The sequence below is a fragment of the Oenanthe melanoleuca genome, chromosome 14, assembly GCF_029582105.1.
Source record: "Oenanthe melanoleuca isolate GR-GAL-2019-014 chromosome 14, OMel1.0, whole genome shotgun sequence".
Taxonomy (NCBI): domain Eukaryota; kingdom Metazoa; phylum Chordata; class Aves; order Passeriformes; family Muscicapidae; genus Oenanthe; species Oenanthe melanoleuca.
The window spans coordinates 2,248,561-2,265,288 of NC_079348.1; the positions used below are offsets into that span (position 1 = coordinate 2,248,561).

The window sequence follows — 16,728 nt, forward strand, 5'->3', positions numbered from 1 at the left end:
TCCTAATAAAACAGAGAAAGGGGAAAAGCTTCTGACCTGTAGACAGTCTTGTTTCATATAGTGTTAAAGCATCTCAGAGCACTTTCATCCACTTGCAGCTATTTATAATTTTTAGCCATTTTTTGAAGTTCAGTTCATGTCCTGGTGGACTGGAAGAAGATGTTGAAGTAAGGCTGGGGTTAATTGCAAATATTTTGGCCTGTCTGGTTTATGATTTTTCAAGTCTTGTCTCTAAATATTTCTGTCATCACAGATTTCATGGGTATGGTTGTGGGTGCATGAAGGTCAGGTTTGCATTCTGAGACCTTCCCAATTCTTTCTGCAGTTCTGAGTACCTGGAGTATGTTACAGGCCCTTTGTGTGTCCCTTTCCTTGAACGTCTGGGGAAGACTGGAATGGACCTTCTGAACCCAAGCCATCACAAAAGGGATGCTGTTCTGCAAAAAGTACAGGAGTGCTTGGTGGGTATGGCTGAGTGGGGTCAGCAGAGGAGGAGACACCATGGAGGTGGACCTACATGTGTTCTTTACCCATCCATCTGTATTTTTTGGGATGTTTATGTACTGTTTCCATTTTATTGTTTGCTCCTTAAGGAAACCTTTTTATAGCTTGCTTAGCAATTTTCCTTGTCTCCATGCCTGTTACAAAGTGTTCTCATGAAATGTCATTGCTGGCCAGGACAGCCTGGAGCTGACCAGCTTGCACCTGAAGCTGTTCCCCTGGCTCCAAGCAGTGCCAGTCCAAGCAGAGCTGTTGTGGTACAGGGGAGCTCCATGGGAGAAGTTGTGGTACCAGGAGGATTTTGTGATTTCTGCTATCTGGGAGCTGCAGCACTCACCAGTTTTTAGGGGAAACTAGTTCTTTGATGTAGCTGTGGCTATTCCTGTCCTTACACACAGCACCAGCTGTAAAATCCCCAGTGTTTTGGCAGCTGCTTAAGAAACCCCTCAGAGCTCAGTCTTCTACCAGCAAGAGCTTGGGGCCCCTCTGCTGCAAGGGGCCAGATGAGGGCTGTGCTGCCAGACAGGACTGCACCAGCTCTGCAGGTGCTGGGTGGTCACATTCTTCATGTGTGATTCAATATGGAATAAAGAATACTGAAAGCTCTGAAAAGTGCTTATGAAATATCACCAGTTGGACTGGTAAAACAAAAAACTTTAATGCAGTCTCAGCAGAAATTGTAGATTAAGTTGCCAGTGCAAACTGTTATTTTGTTCCTTGCAGCTTAAATGAGTTGTGATGCAGGGGAGTGGTACAGGGCAAGAGCCAAGGCTAGCTTTGCCAACAGGGCAAATGCTTCTTGTTTCAGAACAGCTCCATTGCTGATGAATATGATGTTGATCTCCTTGGAAATCTAATCTGCCACTTACCTCCAGCCTTTCTACATGGCAGAATGTCCCTGAAGGCAATGGCAGCTGCCCTACATCAATTCAAGCTTTGCCAACAGCTCAACCATGAGCAGAAGACTGAAATTAAATACAAACTCCTTCAGTTATATGGGTAAGATATTGGATACACCACCTTGGTCATGCTGGTGGTTAGGCCGTGCAAACACCAAGCATTTGCTTTGCCCAGATGCACAAAGCAGCTTCTGTCACTCCCCAGCCTCAGGGTCTTGTCCACTAGAATGACATTTCTGTTCTTGTGTGTAATGGGATAACTGTGGAACAAAATACAATCCCAGAGACACCCTGCATGACTTAAGTCCCAGAGGAAAAGGAGAGAAAGTGTTGATGTTTGAGTGGGAGCAGGCACATAGATTCACTGCCCTGGCAAGAGAAAGGGGCTGCAAGCAGAGGATGGTGCAGGGACACAAAGAATGGAAAAATGGAAGTGGGATACTTGGTGTACTGGTGTAAGAAGACCTGTAAAGAAGACTGCAAGCACCTGTGGCAATAGGAGAGAGTAGAGAAGAAGCAGAGGGACATAAAGTTTGAGCATCTGAAGCAGCAAAGTGGGCAGTGTGTTGGGTGTCACTAAGGACTCAGATTAGGAGGGCAAATGGAAACCTCACTGGTACCAGTCATGCAAAGAGCAAAGCCATCCTCTAGCTGGTAGAAATATACTGTTTCTGTCTTGCATTGTTCCTTGGGAGTATCTTGCATTTGAACAGGGAGACTGGATGCACAGCTTCTAACCACCTCTTCTCCCCAAAATCAATCACTTGATCCATCTAATCATGTTAGATGCTGTTCAGCTTCCTGCTAGTAAGCATTTTCTGTGATAGGATAGCCATATTTTCCAGCAGATTCCATCGCTGCATTGATCTGGATACAAATCAGTTTTATTATATCGTGGCACACTGTGCTAAATAAGATTTTACTTTATTTTATATAATTTAATTTTGAAGATATTTAAATGTCCTCATAGGTGGAACAACAAAGCAAATAAAGTTGTTTGTAGGAACATGAGCTAGTAACATTTGTTACTGCCTGCTTCTATAGGCTCTGTCAGGCTGAAAATAACTTATCTAAGTACTTTATTAAGTCACCCACCAAATGAATTGACTAACATTTGTCAGATTTGGATGATGTTTCTACTACTCTTTTGACAACCATTTTGCAGACTACTATTGCAATATGAACTGACAGAAAATGGTAAATTTTATTTCAAATAAAGAATTATTTCTCCTTGTTCAAACACTGTAATGCTAGGAACACTTGACTATTGGGGGAGAGCTCCATCACCACCATATTTAAAGGGTTTTTCTGATTGTATTGTGAGTTCCACTAATGCCCTATGCCCAGAGAGATGAGAAAATGCAATCTGATGCTTGTAACAATGAATCATCACACTGGCAAACTGTGTTTTCTGTATGATAAAGTATCATAAAAACACTGAAGTTTTAGTATTATTTTTATTGTAGCGTTCTTTATTAATATAATTTTTCAAAATATTTTTTCAGCTCCTCAAACAACTGGACAGCAGAAACAACATTAGATGTTGGACCATTCATAGCTCTGCTGTCAAAAGAGGAATTAAATGTCCTTACTGTAAAGGTATGCTTTTATTAAAATTTTTTAATTTGTAACAGATATTTTAGACCTTGGATTTGTGAATGTTGTCATGCAGTCTGAATTATGTAACCTGAATGCTGAACTAGGTAAATAATTATTTTGTCAGGGAACCCTGTGTTAATGTTTCACATATTCTTGACTCCATCGAAGAGATTTCTTCTTGAGAGTAATGTTACTATAAACAATTACTTGCATGTGTACAATGACAATTGTACATTGTCACATTGGGAAAAAAGGGGCATTTATAATGATGCAGAATTATTTTTAGTACTTTGCACCTTGGAGTGCTCTTTACTCCATCCTCCTGCCTTCCAGCCATAAAAGTTGTGTTTCTTATCCTGTTATTAATGGGATCATACTGATCAAATTGGCATTTATTCATGTGACCCTTTGCCCTGGGCCCAGCATAGCGCAAGTTACAATATCTGATGGCCTCAGCATTGTACTTTGTAGTTTTCTTGCCCTCTTTAGTTCATATAATCTTAATTTTTAGTGCATAGGAGTAAACTGGAATGAGGGAGTCATTCTTCAGCAGAAATATGTGAACACAGTCAGCATCTTTTCCACTGGAGGTAGTGCTTACAATTGACCAGATAGAATAGGACTCTTCAAAGGAAAAGAAAGTGTCTAGCAGGGTGGAGAAGAGAGGTCAGAAAAGCCTAAAGAAGGCAAGCAGGCCAAAGTTATTTAATTGGGTCCCTATCCTTAATTCTTATACTTATTTGGCAAATTTAAGACAAGCTAAATGAAGCCCGAATTAAAATGATGGAACTCATTGATCCAGAAGGGGCTGGACACAGACACCAATCAGGCAGTGCTCAGGTGTGTCAGAAGCTGAGAGGGCATACTGGAGGGAAAACCACTCAGAATTTGCTTTGTTCCTAATTTTTCTCACTCAAACATGTGCCAATGACCTTTCAGTAGCAGCCAATTACTCTTTTCTGAAACATCTGCACAATGGGATGAGACTGAGCTGTTACTAACCCCTGCTTTGCTAAGGTCTGCACAAGTCTTTCTCCACAAATCGATTTGTTTTAAAAGAGAGAGAAGTCTTATTTATTCTTTCTTTCCTTTTGAAGTTCCCAGATATCATTTTACAAATAGCAAAGACAGTTGGACCAGTTTCCTCAGCTGAAGAGCTTCTGTCAGCTGTGTTCGAGTCAGTCTCCAACGGCACTGGCAGCACCCGCCTGTCTCTCAGCAGAGCTGGTCAGTATTGCACTGGGGCCTCTGCAAAGTGCTGCCATTTGGGGCTCAGATGGTGCAGTTCAAACAGACTTTGTCTCACTTTGTCATCAAATGCATTCTGAGAAACCAAACAGTACTGAGTTACTTAAAGACTTTCAGCGAAAAGCAGTGAGAGTCTTTATTCTGCTGCTCATCAGAGTTGTATAATGCACTAATGCTGAAACACTTTCATTACAGGATTGCATAATTAAGCTTCTCCTGATATCTTTCTGAGTGCACAAAGGAAAAAGATGAATGATTTTAATTAGAGGGGTTTGTTTATTTTAATTTTTTTATTTTTGCTTTGTAAACTAAAGGAAACCCCTTGAATTAAAAACTGTGAAGGTGACAAGTTACCGTTGTGCCAAAAGATTGCACGTAGTTAATCCTTTGCCAGACAGGAGCATATGGTGACTGATCTGTTCTTAAGTCTGACAGTGGAGGCACTGTGTTTTTTCTGTCCAAATGGAAAAAGTTTATAATTGTCTAAAAGATATTTTAATTAGCAACCAAACTATTAGAATCTCTGGTGCCAAATCAATAATTTTCTTTGTATAAGATAGATACTCTGACAATATTCTATTATTATAATAACTATTCTTTCTCTTACCTGAAATTCACCCAGGCAGAATTTGTAAGCTGTGCCATCCTGTGCCATGGAAAACAATCCTCCTGTAGGGGAAGCTTTTGAAAAGCACCAATGGGAATTTAGACCTAAACATATTCAAGGAGTTTGATATTGTCTGCCAATGTCTTTGAAAATCTCCCCTTTGCTTCTCTGCCTAGCAGAACAGAGGTTCAAGCTTTCAGCAAGCCCTGGGCCACCATGGAAATCCATCTGCTTGTAGCAGGAACTCTGAATGATGACTGTTTGTCTCTGGAAATGAATTTGCCTCTTACAATGCTGTATTCAGGCAGAGAGAGGTGGAGGGAGTTCTAAGAGTTGTGTTTTTTCATAGCCTGAAACAAAACATGACTTCATTTGATCAGAGGAGTCATTCATTTCACGATCATCAGACTCTAAAAACAGCAGGACTGAGCTGGTGAGATAGCAGGGTGTTATTGTTATATGTTCACCTGTACCCATGAAATTCACTCTTCCTTCAACAAGTAATCAGCAGATCATAAGCCATATTTCTTTAGACATGGGCCACAGGACTAAAGGTTCAGGAGCAGGTGTTTCAGTCTGCCTGTGTGCTTATGTGTGCTTTTTTAAGCCTTTGGATCGACATGAATCCCAGATACTTTTCTAATCATCCCAGCTCATGTCCCATGGAGTTGCAGAGCTCTTTATCTGCATTGCAAGACCAGTACAACCCTGCCAGCAAAGCTGATGGTCTTTTTCAAAGGATAATGTGGCTCCAAGTCTGTGGAGGCTCCTCAGTCTTCACTTGGGGTGCATGAGCTCAGCTGGGGGGAATCTGGAATATGAGAAGTTGAATGATTGTTTGTGCTACTCCAGGAAGTGCTTCTGTAGCCCAAACATGGTATTGAACTTCTGTTACCAAACATAATCTCAGCAGCTCTACACAACTTAAACAGTGGTTTCAGTAAGGAATGAAGTTTAATTACTACTGCAAATCACTAAAAAATTGGGTATTATGAAAATTATTCCAGAATAACATTGATGTTTTTCATGCCACCAATGCTATTTTGCATTTCTGACAGACCAGTTGTGAGCTAATGTGAATAACAGTAGCAATTGCCAGTTGCAGAATTCTTGCATCTATGTCTATATCAAGATTTAAAACAAAGGTTTTAAGGTGCTTTAGGCAAGATGGAACATGAAAAGCAAAACTTGGGAACTGTGTCTGAGATGCTGCCAGAGAGCAGTGGCAGTGCTGGAGAAAGAATTCACATTTCTCACAAGCACTGAGATGTTATAATGTATATATATGTTTTTCATCAAATTAAATATATAGCAAAAGGAAGAGCAAAGTGGCATTAGGTCAAAAATCTAATTAGTATTTCTCTCTTTAATTGCATCAGTATATCTGGTGTCTTAAAAATTGTAAAATCAATGGTTTTTTTCAAGGACACAAAGTCTTAGGTTTTCATGACGTGGGGAAGGGAGCTGCACTGTGTCGCATGGGCAGTATTTACATGAGAAAAGCTGACCTTCTGCAGCAGGAGAAAGGGAAACAATGCAGCTTCACAAGAGGGAGGTAAAGGAAGAGCAGAAGATCAGCTGGTACAGTGGAAGCTGAACAGCATTTTCATTTGCTCAACAGATTCAATCTTTTCAGTGTTCCACCCACTACTGCAGCTTCCTTTGATGCAAATAAATCCCTCCTCTGCCTCCTTTCAAAGTACAAATCTACTTTGTACATCCTCACTTTAATTTATTTATCTGGGGGAGCTTAGCTGAGGCACAGCATCTGTGAAATTCGTGCTTTTTACTGGTAATGACCATATCCAAAGACATGTAGGGATTATTTGATTTAGGTAATTATTTAATAAGGTTTTCCTAAATTAGTGACAGGAGAGGGAGCAGTAAACAACCACATTAGGATTCTTATTTCTGCTTTTCATCAACATTAGAGGTAGATTATGCCAACAAAGACTAGGGTTTGTTAAAACACACAATGAAAACTTGATAATGCATAGGCCTGGAACCTGACTGTAAATAAGATTTTTAAAGGCAGTTTGTCTGTCCAAACAGTGCTGTGGTAAGTGAACAGCCCTCTCTAGATCCTGACATTTTAACAACAGGCTTGACGTAAGGAACAAGCACCGTGCTTCTCTGACACATCCAGCTTCTCTCTTCACCTTGTTTAAATGTCAGGCAAGTCTTACAAGACATATATCTCTACCAGGCATCTCAGAGTGCAAGGACCTCTCATGTCTGTTGTGTTCCTGTTGAGTTGGATTCACTGTTTGAATGTGGTGTTTATTCAGCTGAAGCTTTTTTTGGTGAATTTCCACCAGGAATGCAAACATTGGCATTTCACTCCTATTGAATCAAGGCTCCCAGCAAATGGTGGCTTTACCTCAGAGCAAGTCCTTGACTGGATTTTGATGCCTTTAGAGAATTAAACTTGAAAGAAATTTGGAAGATCCTGGTAGTTCTTATTACACACATGCATATTTTAGTTTTATTGGAGCATCCTGCATTGTAACTGTTTAACTGTTCTGAAATGTATGTCTGCTCTTGTCCAACATGCACTGCCTTTGGAGTACAAAGAAGGTAACCAATGTCTTGCAAATTAGGCAAATTCTAGTTTTATATCCAGAACATGAATAATATATTTTTTTAAATTCTTCTATTACAAAAGAATTAATTTATCAATATCACATCAGCAGCAGTTAATTTTTATAGTCTGTTGCTCTTTTAAATATCAATATTGCTTTGATTTATTTTGTTGTCTCTTTGATGAAAACTCTTGTTATTTGACCATTTTCAGATTGCTTGAGAACTAGAGCTCCTTCTTCAAATGAAATAATTAAATTAGGAGAAGCAAATGTCTTTTGGTCAGTTCAGGAACTGAACTGCATGGACCCAGGGACTTTTGACAAAAATGTGGAACTTCTTGGGGCTGTCTCAGGTTTTAACAGCTCCCAGCTGACTGCCTTGAAGGAAAAAGCCAAGCAGGTAACTATCCTGTCTGGGAAGGAAAATTAAATCTGTAATTTGATTTGGTGTTATTGAACTATGCAGTTCTAAAATAACTGTGCTATATCAATGTCACTACTGCCACAAGAATATCTATGGTTTATTGGAAAAATAATGTGAGGTGGTGATAGAAGACTATTGCCCTTGCTTTAGAGTCAACAGGCAAGTAGTTCTGAGCTATTGGCAGCTGGAAAAGTGAAGTGGTTTTACTTTTGAATTGCTTTTCTACTTGCTTCTCACTTTCCTTTCATAAATGAAAAAATCAGCAAGCAGTACTAGGGGCTGTTGATTGCCCTGCTGAGAATTAAGCTTGGCATGTTAAACTGTCTACATGGATGCTAAATATAGCTTACAGTGGGGTAAACCCAAACTGACTGAAAGGCAGTTGTTGGCTGAATAAAGCTCCTTCTTCCACCTTCTTCTCACAGGCAGGGACAGCCCCATCAGTGGGAAATTTTAGGGAGGAAAAAACCTACCTACATTTTGTCTTTACCAGGAGCACAGTTGGACAGAGGACTGTGCTGGGGGCAGGTCAGCACTCTGGCTGGGTCTGGTTCATCATCAGAGATCTAAGCAGCCCTGCCAGAGCCAGTGTGGGCTGGCAGAGAAGTCAAACTCTGCTCCATCCCTGTTGTTGCCATTGCACTTCTCCCTGAAGGTGACCTTCTCTTGCTGCCTTGTGGTTGCCTGCACTGCCAGAGAATGGGCAAATTCCCAAACATACTTTAGGTTCAGCAAGGAAAAGCCCTAGGGTGCAGGAAGACAAATTGTTTTAGTTGCAGAAAACTCAGAGATGAAGAGGATACTGGCCCCAGTCTGGCTTCAGTTTCCTGACAGCAGCATCTGCTGGAGGTTATCTGTTCTCTGCTTCCATCTCTGTAATCCCCTTCTGTCAAAATGATCCAACATGCAAAAGTCCTTTTTAGGTTACATCACATCATTCTGACAGAATGAGGTTAGGAGCATCTACAAGTTGCAGTTGGCTGCAGTAGTACAGAGTGCAAGAGGCTTGGAGACCTGAGGGCTGTGACCTTTGGAGGAAAGCAAGAGCAGGGGACAACGTGGGCCTGGGCAGTATCTCCTTAAAACTGCAGCTGCAGCCAGTAGTGGACTTGACCATGGACTTTGGGTAAATAACTGTGCAATTTTTAGCAGTGAAGCTCAGCTTTAAAAACAGGGTTTTAACAGTATAACGTTAAATGGGTTTGTGGCTGGGGACAGAGACACAACTCTCCAAGATTCATGTGACAAGATCTTTCTTGTTCTGAACCCTTCTTAAATAGAGGGTTTGAGTTCCCCAGCTCATGACAGTTGGTTGGTTGGGAGTTTGGACTGCCCATTTCTCTGGCCAATGGTATCTCTGCACTTAGGGTTCAATGAATTGCCTGGGATCCTTTGTATGTGTTCAAATCCATCCTTTAATCCCTCACCAAGGGACCTGTATTTCTAAGCTGGTTGAGTTTGGGGCCACAGCTTCAGGCTGGCTGCAGTGTGACACAACTGCAGGTGCTTGGAGAGAAGTGGCACTGCCCACATTTCTGAAAGCAGATGGTGACTCTGCAGTTGTGTCTCTGCTGCCTGGTTGCAGGAGGACAACTGCAGCAAATGTGTTCTTCCCAAGTCAGCTTCCCTCTGTCAGCATGTCAGGTTGGTAGGAAAAGGGGAAAAATGTAATCCTAGAAGAAAATAAAAAAAAAATGCTCCCCTGACATAGTGGAAACTAGTATTCTTTACATATTAGTGTACTTACAGAGTGATATCAGAAATTGCCAGCAAGGTTGATACACTCATATTTCTGGCTGTATTCAAAGACACAGATCTGTACACTGAATGACAGTATATTCTGTCTGTGAGTGTTTGTACAAATTTCTGCTAGACAAAGACAGACTTCCTGTATATTAATTTCAAAATGCAATGTGGTGTTACAGTGAGCATGAAGCATGAGAAATGAGACAGAACAGGCAAAGCTCTTTAAAATTATGTGCATAGATACTGTTATGTTATTTACATTTTTGATTAAGGGTTTCATTAAGCCTGAACTACTCATTGTTCCAAACTAATTCAAAAAGTCTAGTTATCAGATTGTGTCTTAATGAAAGTAAGAAGCTTAGCTCACTTGTAAGTGGAAGGTCTCCCAGCTCTGCAGCAGAGACAGCTGTATGGATCTATAGTCTCTAGGTGAATGAGGTCAAAGGAGTGTTTCAGTTTCATGTATTGTGTTATTTATGTCATTCTGCCTGAGATTTCAGCCAGCACTATCAGACAATACTATTTATGAAGTACTTCAAATGCTGTAGTTTATGGCCTAGATCAGGAAAGAGAAACTTGGCATTTTTGCCTGCACGTGTTTCATGTATCTCTTAAGCTAGAGAATTAAAAGCTTTAAAATTGGGCTAATGCTTTTTACTATCTATTTTCTTTGGAAAAGATTGAAGTTTCCCAGACTTAGACCCTTTATGACATTGTAAAACCAACATAAAAGATCTGGTGGAAACTCAGTTGGGAGGTATAAGTCCAGCAATGCATCTCTTAAACAAATCCTTAACCCGAGGGTCATAGTTGGGAAAAGCACCCTGGCACCTCTGAGGCTGCTCTGTGCTGGATGTGCACAGCAGAGAGCCTGCAGCTCTGTGTAAAGAGTATTTAATTTCAGAGATCCAGATTCCTGAGCTCCAGTTTTATATTTTCTGGAGATTGTACAGCTCCATGTCTATCTGATGGTGCAAACACTATATAGTAGGCAACTGCAGAGAGACTCTTCAGCAAGTCCCCACTAACTTTGTCCTTTCTAACTTTTTCAACAAAACTTAAATTGTAGCTATCCCAAAAATGGAATAAATGTTTTTCTGACTAAGATGGTAGCCTAGCTCTGGGCTTTTAGTTTTAATATTCTAGGTGAAATTAGCAGCACAATGTTATACTAGAAACCTGTCATGTATTCACTGACACAAAGCAGAGTTGCTGAAGTACATGAGAGCTTTAAAGTGAGCATTTTTTTTAATGTGTGCCTGTCTTGTTCAAGTCACTTCTTCCTGCCAAAACCTAGTGTCTTTTTCTGTAAGGTCAATTGGCCACATCTGGGGAGATACTGACCATTGTCTACAGTCTTTTACCATTGTCAGCTAAATGTAATTGACAGTTCTGGCCTCTGAAAATTCAGGTCTTGATGGACTTTTATTATTCTTTACTCAGGCAGAACTTTTCCTCATACCAAAATATTCTTCAGGCTGCTTGGTGACAGCTTTTCAATCACTTTTAGTTTATCACAAGTAAAGTTAAAAGCAGGGGAAGTTGTCAGTTTAAATACATTGGTACTGGTTTAGAAGAGCCCAGCTTATTTCTTTGGGATTTTTACAAAGCTTTACAAATTTAACTGTATCTGTACAAACACTTTTAACTTATTTTATATTTTAACATTGTATGAACACAGTCTAGAAATCAGAACTTCAGGAACTGGTTCTTTGTCTGTATTACTTGATTCTCTACTTTGTCTTTGCCTGTCAGTGACTGAGACAGAGTTACTGATCACAAAAATTCAGTCCCCTGGAGCAATTGCAGCTGGGTAGAAGCATGGGTAGTCCAGGTGCTGCTTTCTTGGCAGCATAACAGTGTGGATCTAGGCACAGATTCCCATTTTTATTGTTCTTAGTGCTTTTGCTCATACAGCCATACTTCCAGCATTTCCTATTCTGACACATCAACAAGCTGTAAAAATTGCAGCATTTTTAGATGAACTAATCATTATGGGTGTAGAACTTCAAAAACCTTCACAATACCTAAGCTCTGCCTTTTGTGTGCAAACAGAAATATTCAGGTTTTGGGACTTTTAAACCAAGGTGTTTGAGAATGATGTATGTAGAGGAAGAGTCATAATGATCTAACAGATATTAATGACTCTCATCTAAAGGTCTGGGGGTTGCTGCCAGACTGGAGGAGTTACCAGATCATCTCCCTGGGCCGCATTGCTCTGGCACTCACTGAGCAGGAAATCACAGAGCTGGACCTGCACTCCATCGACACCGTTGCTGTTCTTAGTCAGCAAACAGAGTGGACTCTTACCCAGGTGAGTGAGTTACTGAATGGACTCCTTGTGAAAGGCTCTGGATTCATGCCCTCTGAGACTCAAGTCCTGGAACTGCCTAGAAAACAGATCCAGAGATCCACACTAGTCCCTGCTGCTTTTCTGCAGCTGTGACTCCAGTGAAAGTGGCCAGGTAGATTGCACTGGTGTCTGCCTGGCTGGGGTTTCCCTGGGGAGGTGGCCAAGACAGCATCAGTCACTGTTAATTGTGGTGGGGATGAGTGTGTTCTTTAGTACTTGCCCACTAAGTAGTGGAAAGAGGTCAGCAGCTCCTCTCACACTGTCCCTGGAATAGACACTACTGCTGGGGGTACTAGTCCTTCCTAACTAAGGGCAATCACAGAATAGGTAGTGTGCCCCAACCCCAGCATCCATTGCTCTAAGAAGCCCATTATTAGCAAATACACTCCTCTCATGTTCTTTTCCTTGAATGATTTCTAGTTATGTCAATGGGACTTGCATAATAAGAGTTTAAAACATTGATTTATATATGCAATTGGCAGCATATTTCTGACTTTGTGGCCCATACCATCAGGGCTCTGTGGCTGCACAGATGCTGGCATGGTGGCAGCTCTGGCAGAATATCACAAATCTGTTTAATAGATTCATGTTCTGAAGGGCACCAGGAGAAGGAAGTACTTGGGAGGGTTTTACACAGAACCAGTTTGCTTTTGAGGTTTCTTGCTGTCAGTAAGAGTAGTTAGTTAAAATAGATTCATCATGCTGAACTTCAGGTGTCTAAAACTTAGGCAGCTAGGTAAACTAGTTATTTGAAGCCTAGTATTGTGGACAGATTAGGAAATCTTGGAAGATGTTTGTTTATTTCACTGGCTTTGGAGGATGCCTTGGTGACATGCGTGAGATGGACTCTGTTTTCAAAGGGTAAGTTTAAAATGAGCACCGTCATAAATTACTTTGGCTTGCAAAGGCACTTTGGTACAAATATCCCATTCATATATGAAAATTAATCCTAATTAATCCTAAACACAGGTCACCACTCATATATGGCACTTAAATATGACAAGTCATCATGAGTATTAAAAATAATAAAAATTACATATTGATCTTCTTAGGTATTTTATGTTTCCTTGTACCAATTTAACAATTCTGTGAGGCAGTCCAGCACTATTACTTCTGGTGAAGGCTTTCCTTTTGACCTGGCAGAAGAAGTACAGAGTGTTTTCACACCATTTGCATTTAGCAAGTGGTTGGGTAACAGTGCCCTGTTTTGGTGTCACATGTAGGTGGTGACAGTGCTCCTCCTGAAGGCCATGGCCACACACTGGGGAGGCTCAGGATACATACTTATGCTCCATAGCTTCTGCTAAGATTTTAAGCCTCTAGCAGAAAACTTTTGAATTGTATTTACCCTGTTCATGAATACTATCTTACTGCTTTTGTAGGCAAGAGCTATTTTGCAAGGTTTTCTAGATGACTCTGGCCAGACCATCAGCACACTAAAAAGCTTTGACTTAGTTGGATTAGGAGCTGTTCTCTGTGCTTTGAACTCCACAGAAATCACGTCCATAAGGACTGCTGAATTCAGGTACTTAATTTTATATCTAATGAAATATTTATTAATAATTCTATTGATAAAATTTATTGCGCCATCAAGATTTTCAGAGCCTAAAGGACTCCTTTTTACATTTAAAATGCTTTTAGAAAAGCAGAAGGCATGCAGCAGTTGTTTAAAACATGTTCTTTTATAGTTTTCCTCTGCCATTTATTTCCCACCATTTAAGTATTGCATTGAGAAACCCAGATTTTTGCTCAAAATGTGAAATATTTGTATGCAATTTGTGTACATATATTTTAAATTAAAAATGGGTTTTACAGTCTTCTTACAGCAGGCTAAGCAAAGCATATTCCAGGTCTATTTAGTACTGCATGTAAATGCAGCTTGTAATGATGACCTTGCTGCCTTTTGCAGTGCTGCAATTGCAAGAATTGGCCTGTTGTTTTGTACCACCCCTGTTCTGAGGCACTTTAAGAAGATGACAGAATCCGTGTTTGGTGCTGCTACCAGCTGGAATGGCTCAGTTTTACAGGACATTGGTACTATAGCAGGTAACAAAACTACAACTCCAGATGGTGGTAGTTGTGAAGCATTGCGTTCACCTAGCTGGGGATTTTTCTAGACTGGTAAAAGACATTTCTTCCAGAGGGGAGTCACCTGCAGGGACAAACATCTAGCATTTTCAGAAGCACTAAGGAAAAGCCATGGAATTCTCTGTAAGGTTCTGTAAATCTGGTCAAACTGACCTTGGGAAGCACAGCCTGAAGTTACTTGGGTCCTGGAAAGGGTAAATCAAGGAGGGCAAAACCAATCAGGATTCCAGACCCAGTCACTCTCTGTGAACCAGGCTGTAGTGGGAGGAGCTGTGCTCTGGCTGCCCAAGCATCCTGCCTGGAAAGAGTGGGCTGCCCAGGGAAGAGCACAAGGGCAGGATTGGCCTGGAGTGATGATTCTCCAGAGTGCTCTTGCAGCCTTGGAGATCTCCTGAGCCAGAAGTCACTCCCAGTTTTGTTCCTGCATTTGTTTTCCCTGTTATCGTTTAACTGCACATTGAACTCTCATAATTTTTAGCATCCCAAATGCCTGTGGCAATAATTCCCTGAATTATTAACTGTAATAATTTGGGGATTTATTACATATAATAATTTTGTAACCACCTAAGTGGTGAAGAAGTCACTCCCATTGCATGATTATGCTCCTTAACCGTGGATCAGAAGAGACTGTGAATGAGTATTCTCTAATAACATTGCTTATGATTTTATAGGTTTTTATAATTCTCTTTTCCAAGATAAAGTAATTTGGGTAGAGTACATTCCATGTCAATGGTTAAGGTCAGATGGTTCGTAATGCTGAAATATAATGAAAGAAAAAAAACATAGAAAGAACCAGCTTTTCTCTTACATAACACCCTAGAATAAACCATATATTATGTATTTTTAATAAATGCTTAAAGTTTATATTACCTTGAAAATAAATTTAATAAAAAGAACATTAACTGAGTTTTGTTTCTATTATGTGTATTTTTTAGGTGGCTTGAATGAGGATGAATTAAAAGCTTTTGATAAAAGCTTGATGCCATATTTCCAGCCATCAGCAGTAAGACGTATACCTCCTGAAATTTTCCAAGTAAGAGCTTGATTACTGAAGAAGTTACTAAATTTCTATTGTTTTTCCTCTAGTATAGATAAACTGCAGCACTAATTTATAGGTTTTGGGTTTTTTGCTAAAAAATTTTGGTGGTATGTTAAGTGAGAGGCCATCAAGGATCTGGAACATTAACTTTCAGCTGTATCATCTGTATTTGTGATGCCTATGAAATATGCTAGACAACCTTTATTCATCCTTCAGAATGCATCCCAAAGAAAAAGCAAGTGTCACAAAACAGGAGATGGACACTGTAACTTCTAACATTTTATTCAGATCTGAATTTTTGTCTCTTGTTTATTAACATTTGCAAGGATGCTGTAATAGCTACAGATTTCTCTGCTGACCGTGCAAGAGCTGGTTTATTAACCTAAAATCTGGCACCATTCTCCTGAGTTAGCTCTGAAAAACAGATTGTGCAGGCAGATACAGATCAGAAAGGAATTACATCTAATTACAGCAGTGCTGAATGTGGACCAGAAATTAGAACAGGGATCCTTAGATCATCGCCCCTGACTTTCTTTGACTTAGTGACAAGATTAATACTCTGCCTGGGCTGGTCTCTTTCAGATGCTCAGGCAAGCAGTGTACTTATGGACAGATGAGCTAAACAGAGAGTTAACTGTGTCAGCTCCCATGAAAAAACTCTTTGAGCACTAACTGTTAGTGCATAGTACCACTGACAGTTCAGATAAGCCTCAAATGTCCTTCAGAAACGATTTCTTTGAAAAAGAGCTCTATACCATCTTGTAGAATTTCTATCAAACAACATTTTTGTTAGTAAGAGCAGTAATGATACTACAAAAAGTGATTGACAAAAAGCAGGGCACCTCTTTGGAAGAGTTTTCTGAATTTGAAAGATTCAGAGAAGATTTTGGTTTTGCACAGGTTTTTTATGGCCTCATTTTGCAGCTGTATAAATTATTCAGATTTTGATTTATGAAAAATGACATTGTATTATGGACTTCCAGTGAGTTAAGAACATGCTCAATTCTAAGTGTCTGAACCTGTAGGGATTTCCATGAGTTTGCTTCGTTTAAACCAGCACACCATTTGGTAGACAATGAAAAATGGGCAAGGGTTTACTCCAGCATCTGACCTACTTGCAAGGGGAATTTTGTCTTTCCAAAGTAGAACCTGGATGCAGAATTGTTGCAAGAAAAAAAAGCTTGATGTGTAGGAGGGTTAAAGTGCTTGTGACTGCAGAATGTTAACTAGAACTAAAGCAATTCAGCCTGCCCAATAATGCAGGCTTTACAAACTGGTTAATTGCTATGTGATTTACAATAATTACTGTAAGATTATGATTGTCATGTTTAATTTTTAAATTTAATAGGAACAAACTGGGAAGATTTTCAATCTAAAAGAGAAAATTTAATAATAAGATTAAAGCATGGGGTCTTTTCATCTCATTGCTCTACTGCTAACTATAATCAAAGGTCAAATGTAAGTTCAAGTGAGGTTGCTTGGGAGCAGATAAGAGGATATAAGAGGAAATAAATGAAAACACAGGAGGTTGCACAATATCATCAGTCTTTGAACAAATCAGAAAATAAATGGCTGGAAAATTAAACTCCAACAATATATTGAATAAATGTACAATACAGTGCTGACATAGAAAGCATCTCAA

General features: G+C 39.9%; 1 protein-coding gene across 1 annotated transcript in view; it reads left to right on the plus strand.

Moving 5' to 3' along the window:
• The window catches only part of OTOA (otoancorin), a 32,179-nt gene that overhangs the window by 14,320 nt on the left and 1,131 nt on the right, over positions 1-16,728 (plus strand). The window contains 9 exon segments of the mRNA XM_056503663.1: positions 326-461; positions 1,310-1,500; positions 2,906-2,999; positions 4,097-4,226; positions 7,649-7,836; positions 11,765-11,920; positions 13,342-13,484; positions 13,869-14,005; positions 14,983-15,080. Of these exon segments, the coding sequence (XP_056359638.1) occupies positions 326-461; positions 1,310-1,500; positions 2,906-2,999; positions 4,097-4,226; positions 7,649-7,836; positions 11,765-11,920; positions 13,342-13,484; positions 13,869-14,005; positions 14,983-15,080 (1,273 nt within the window).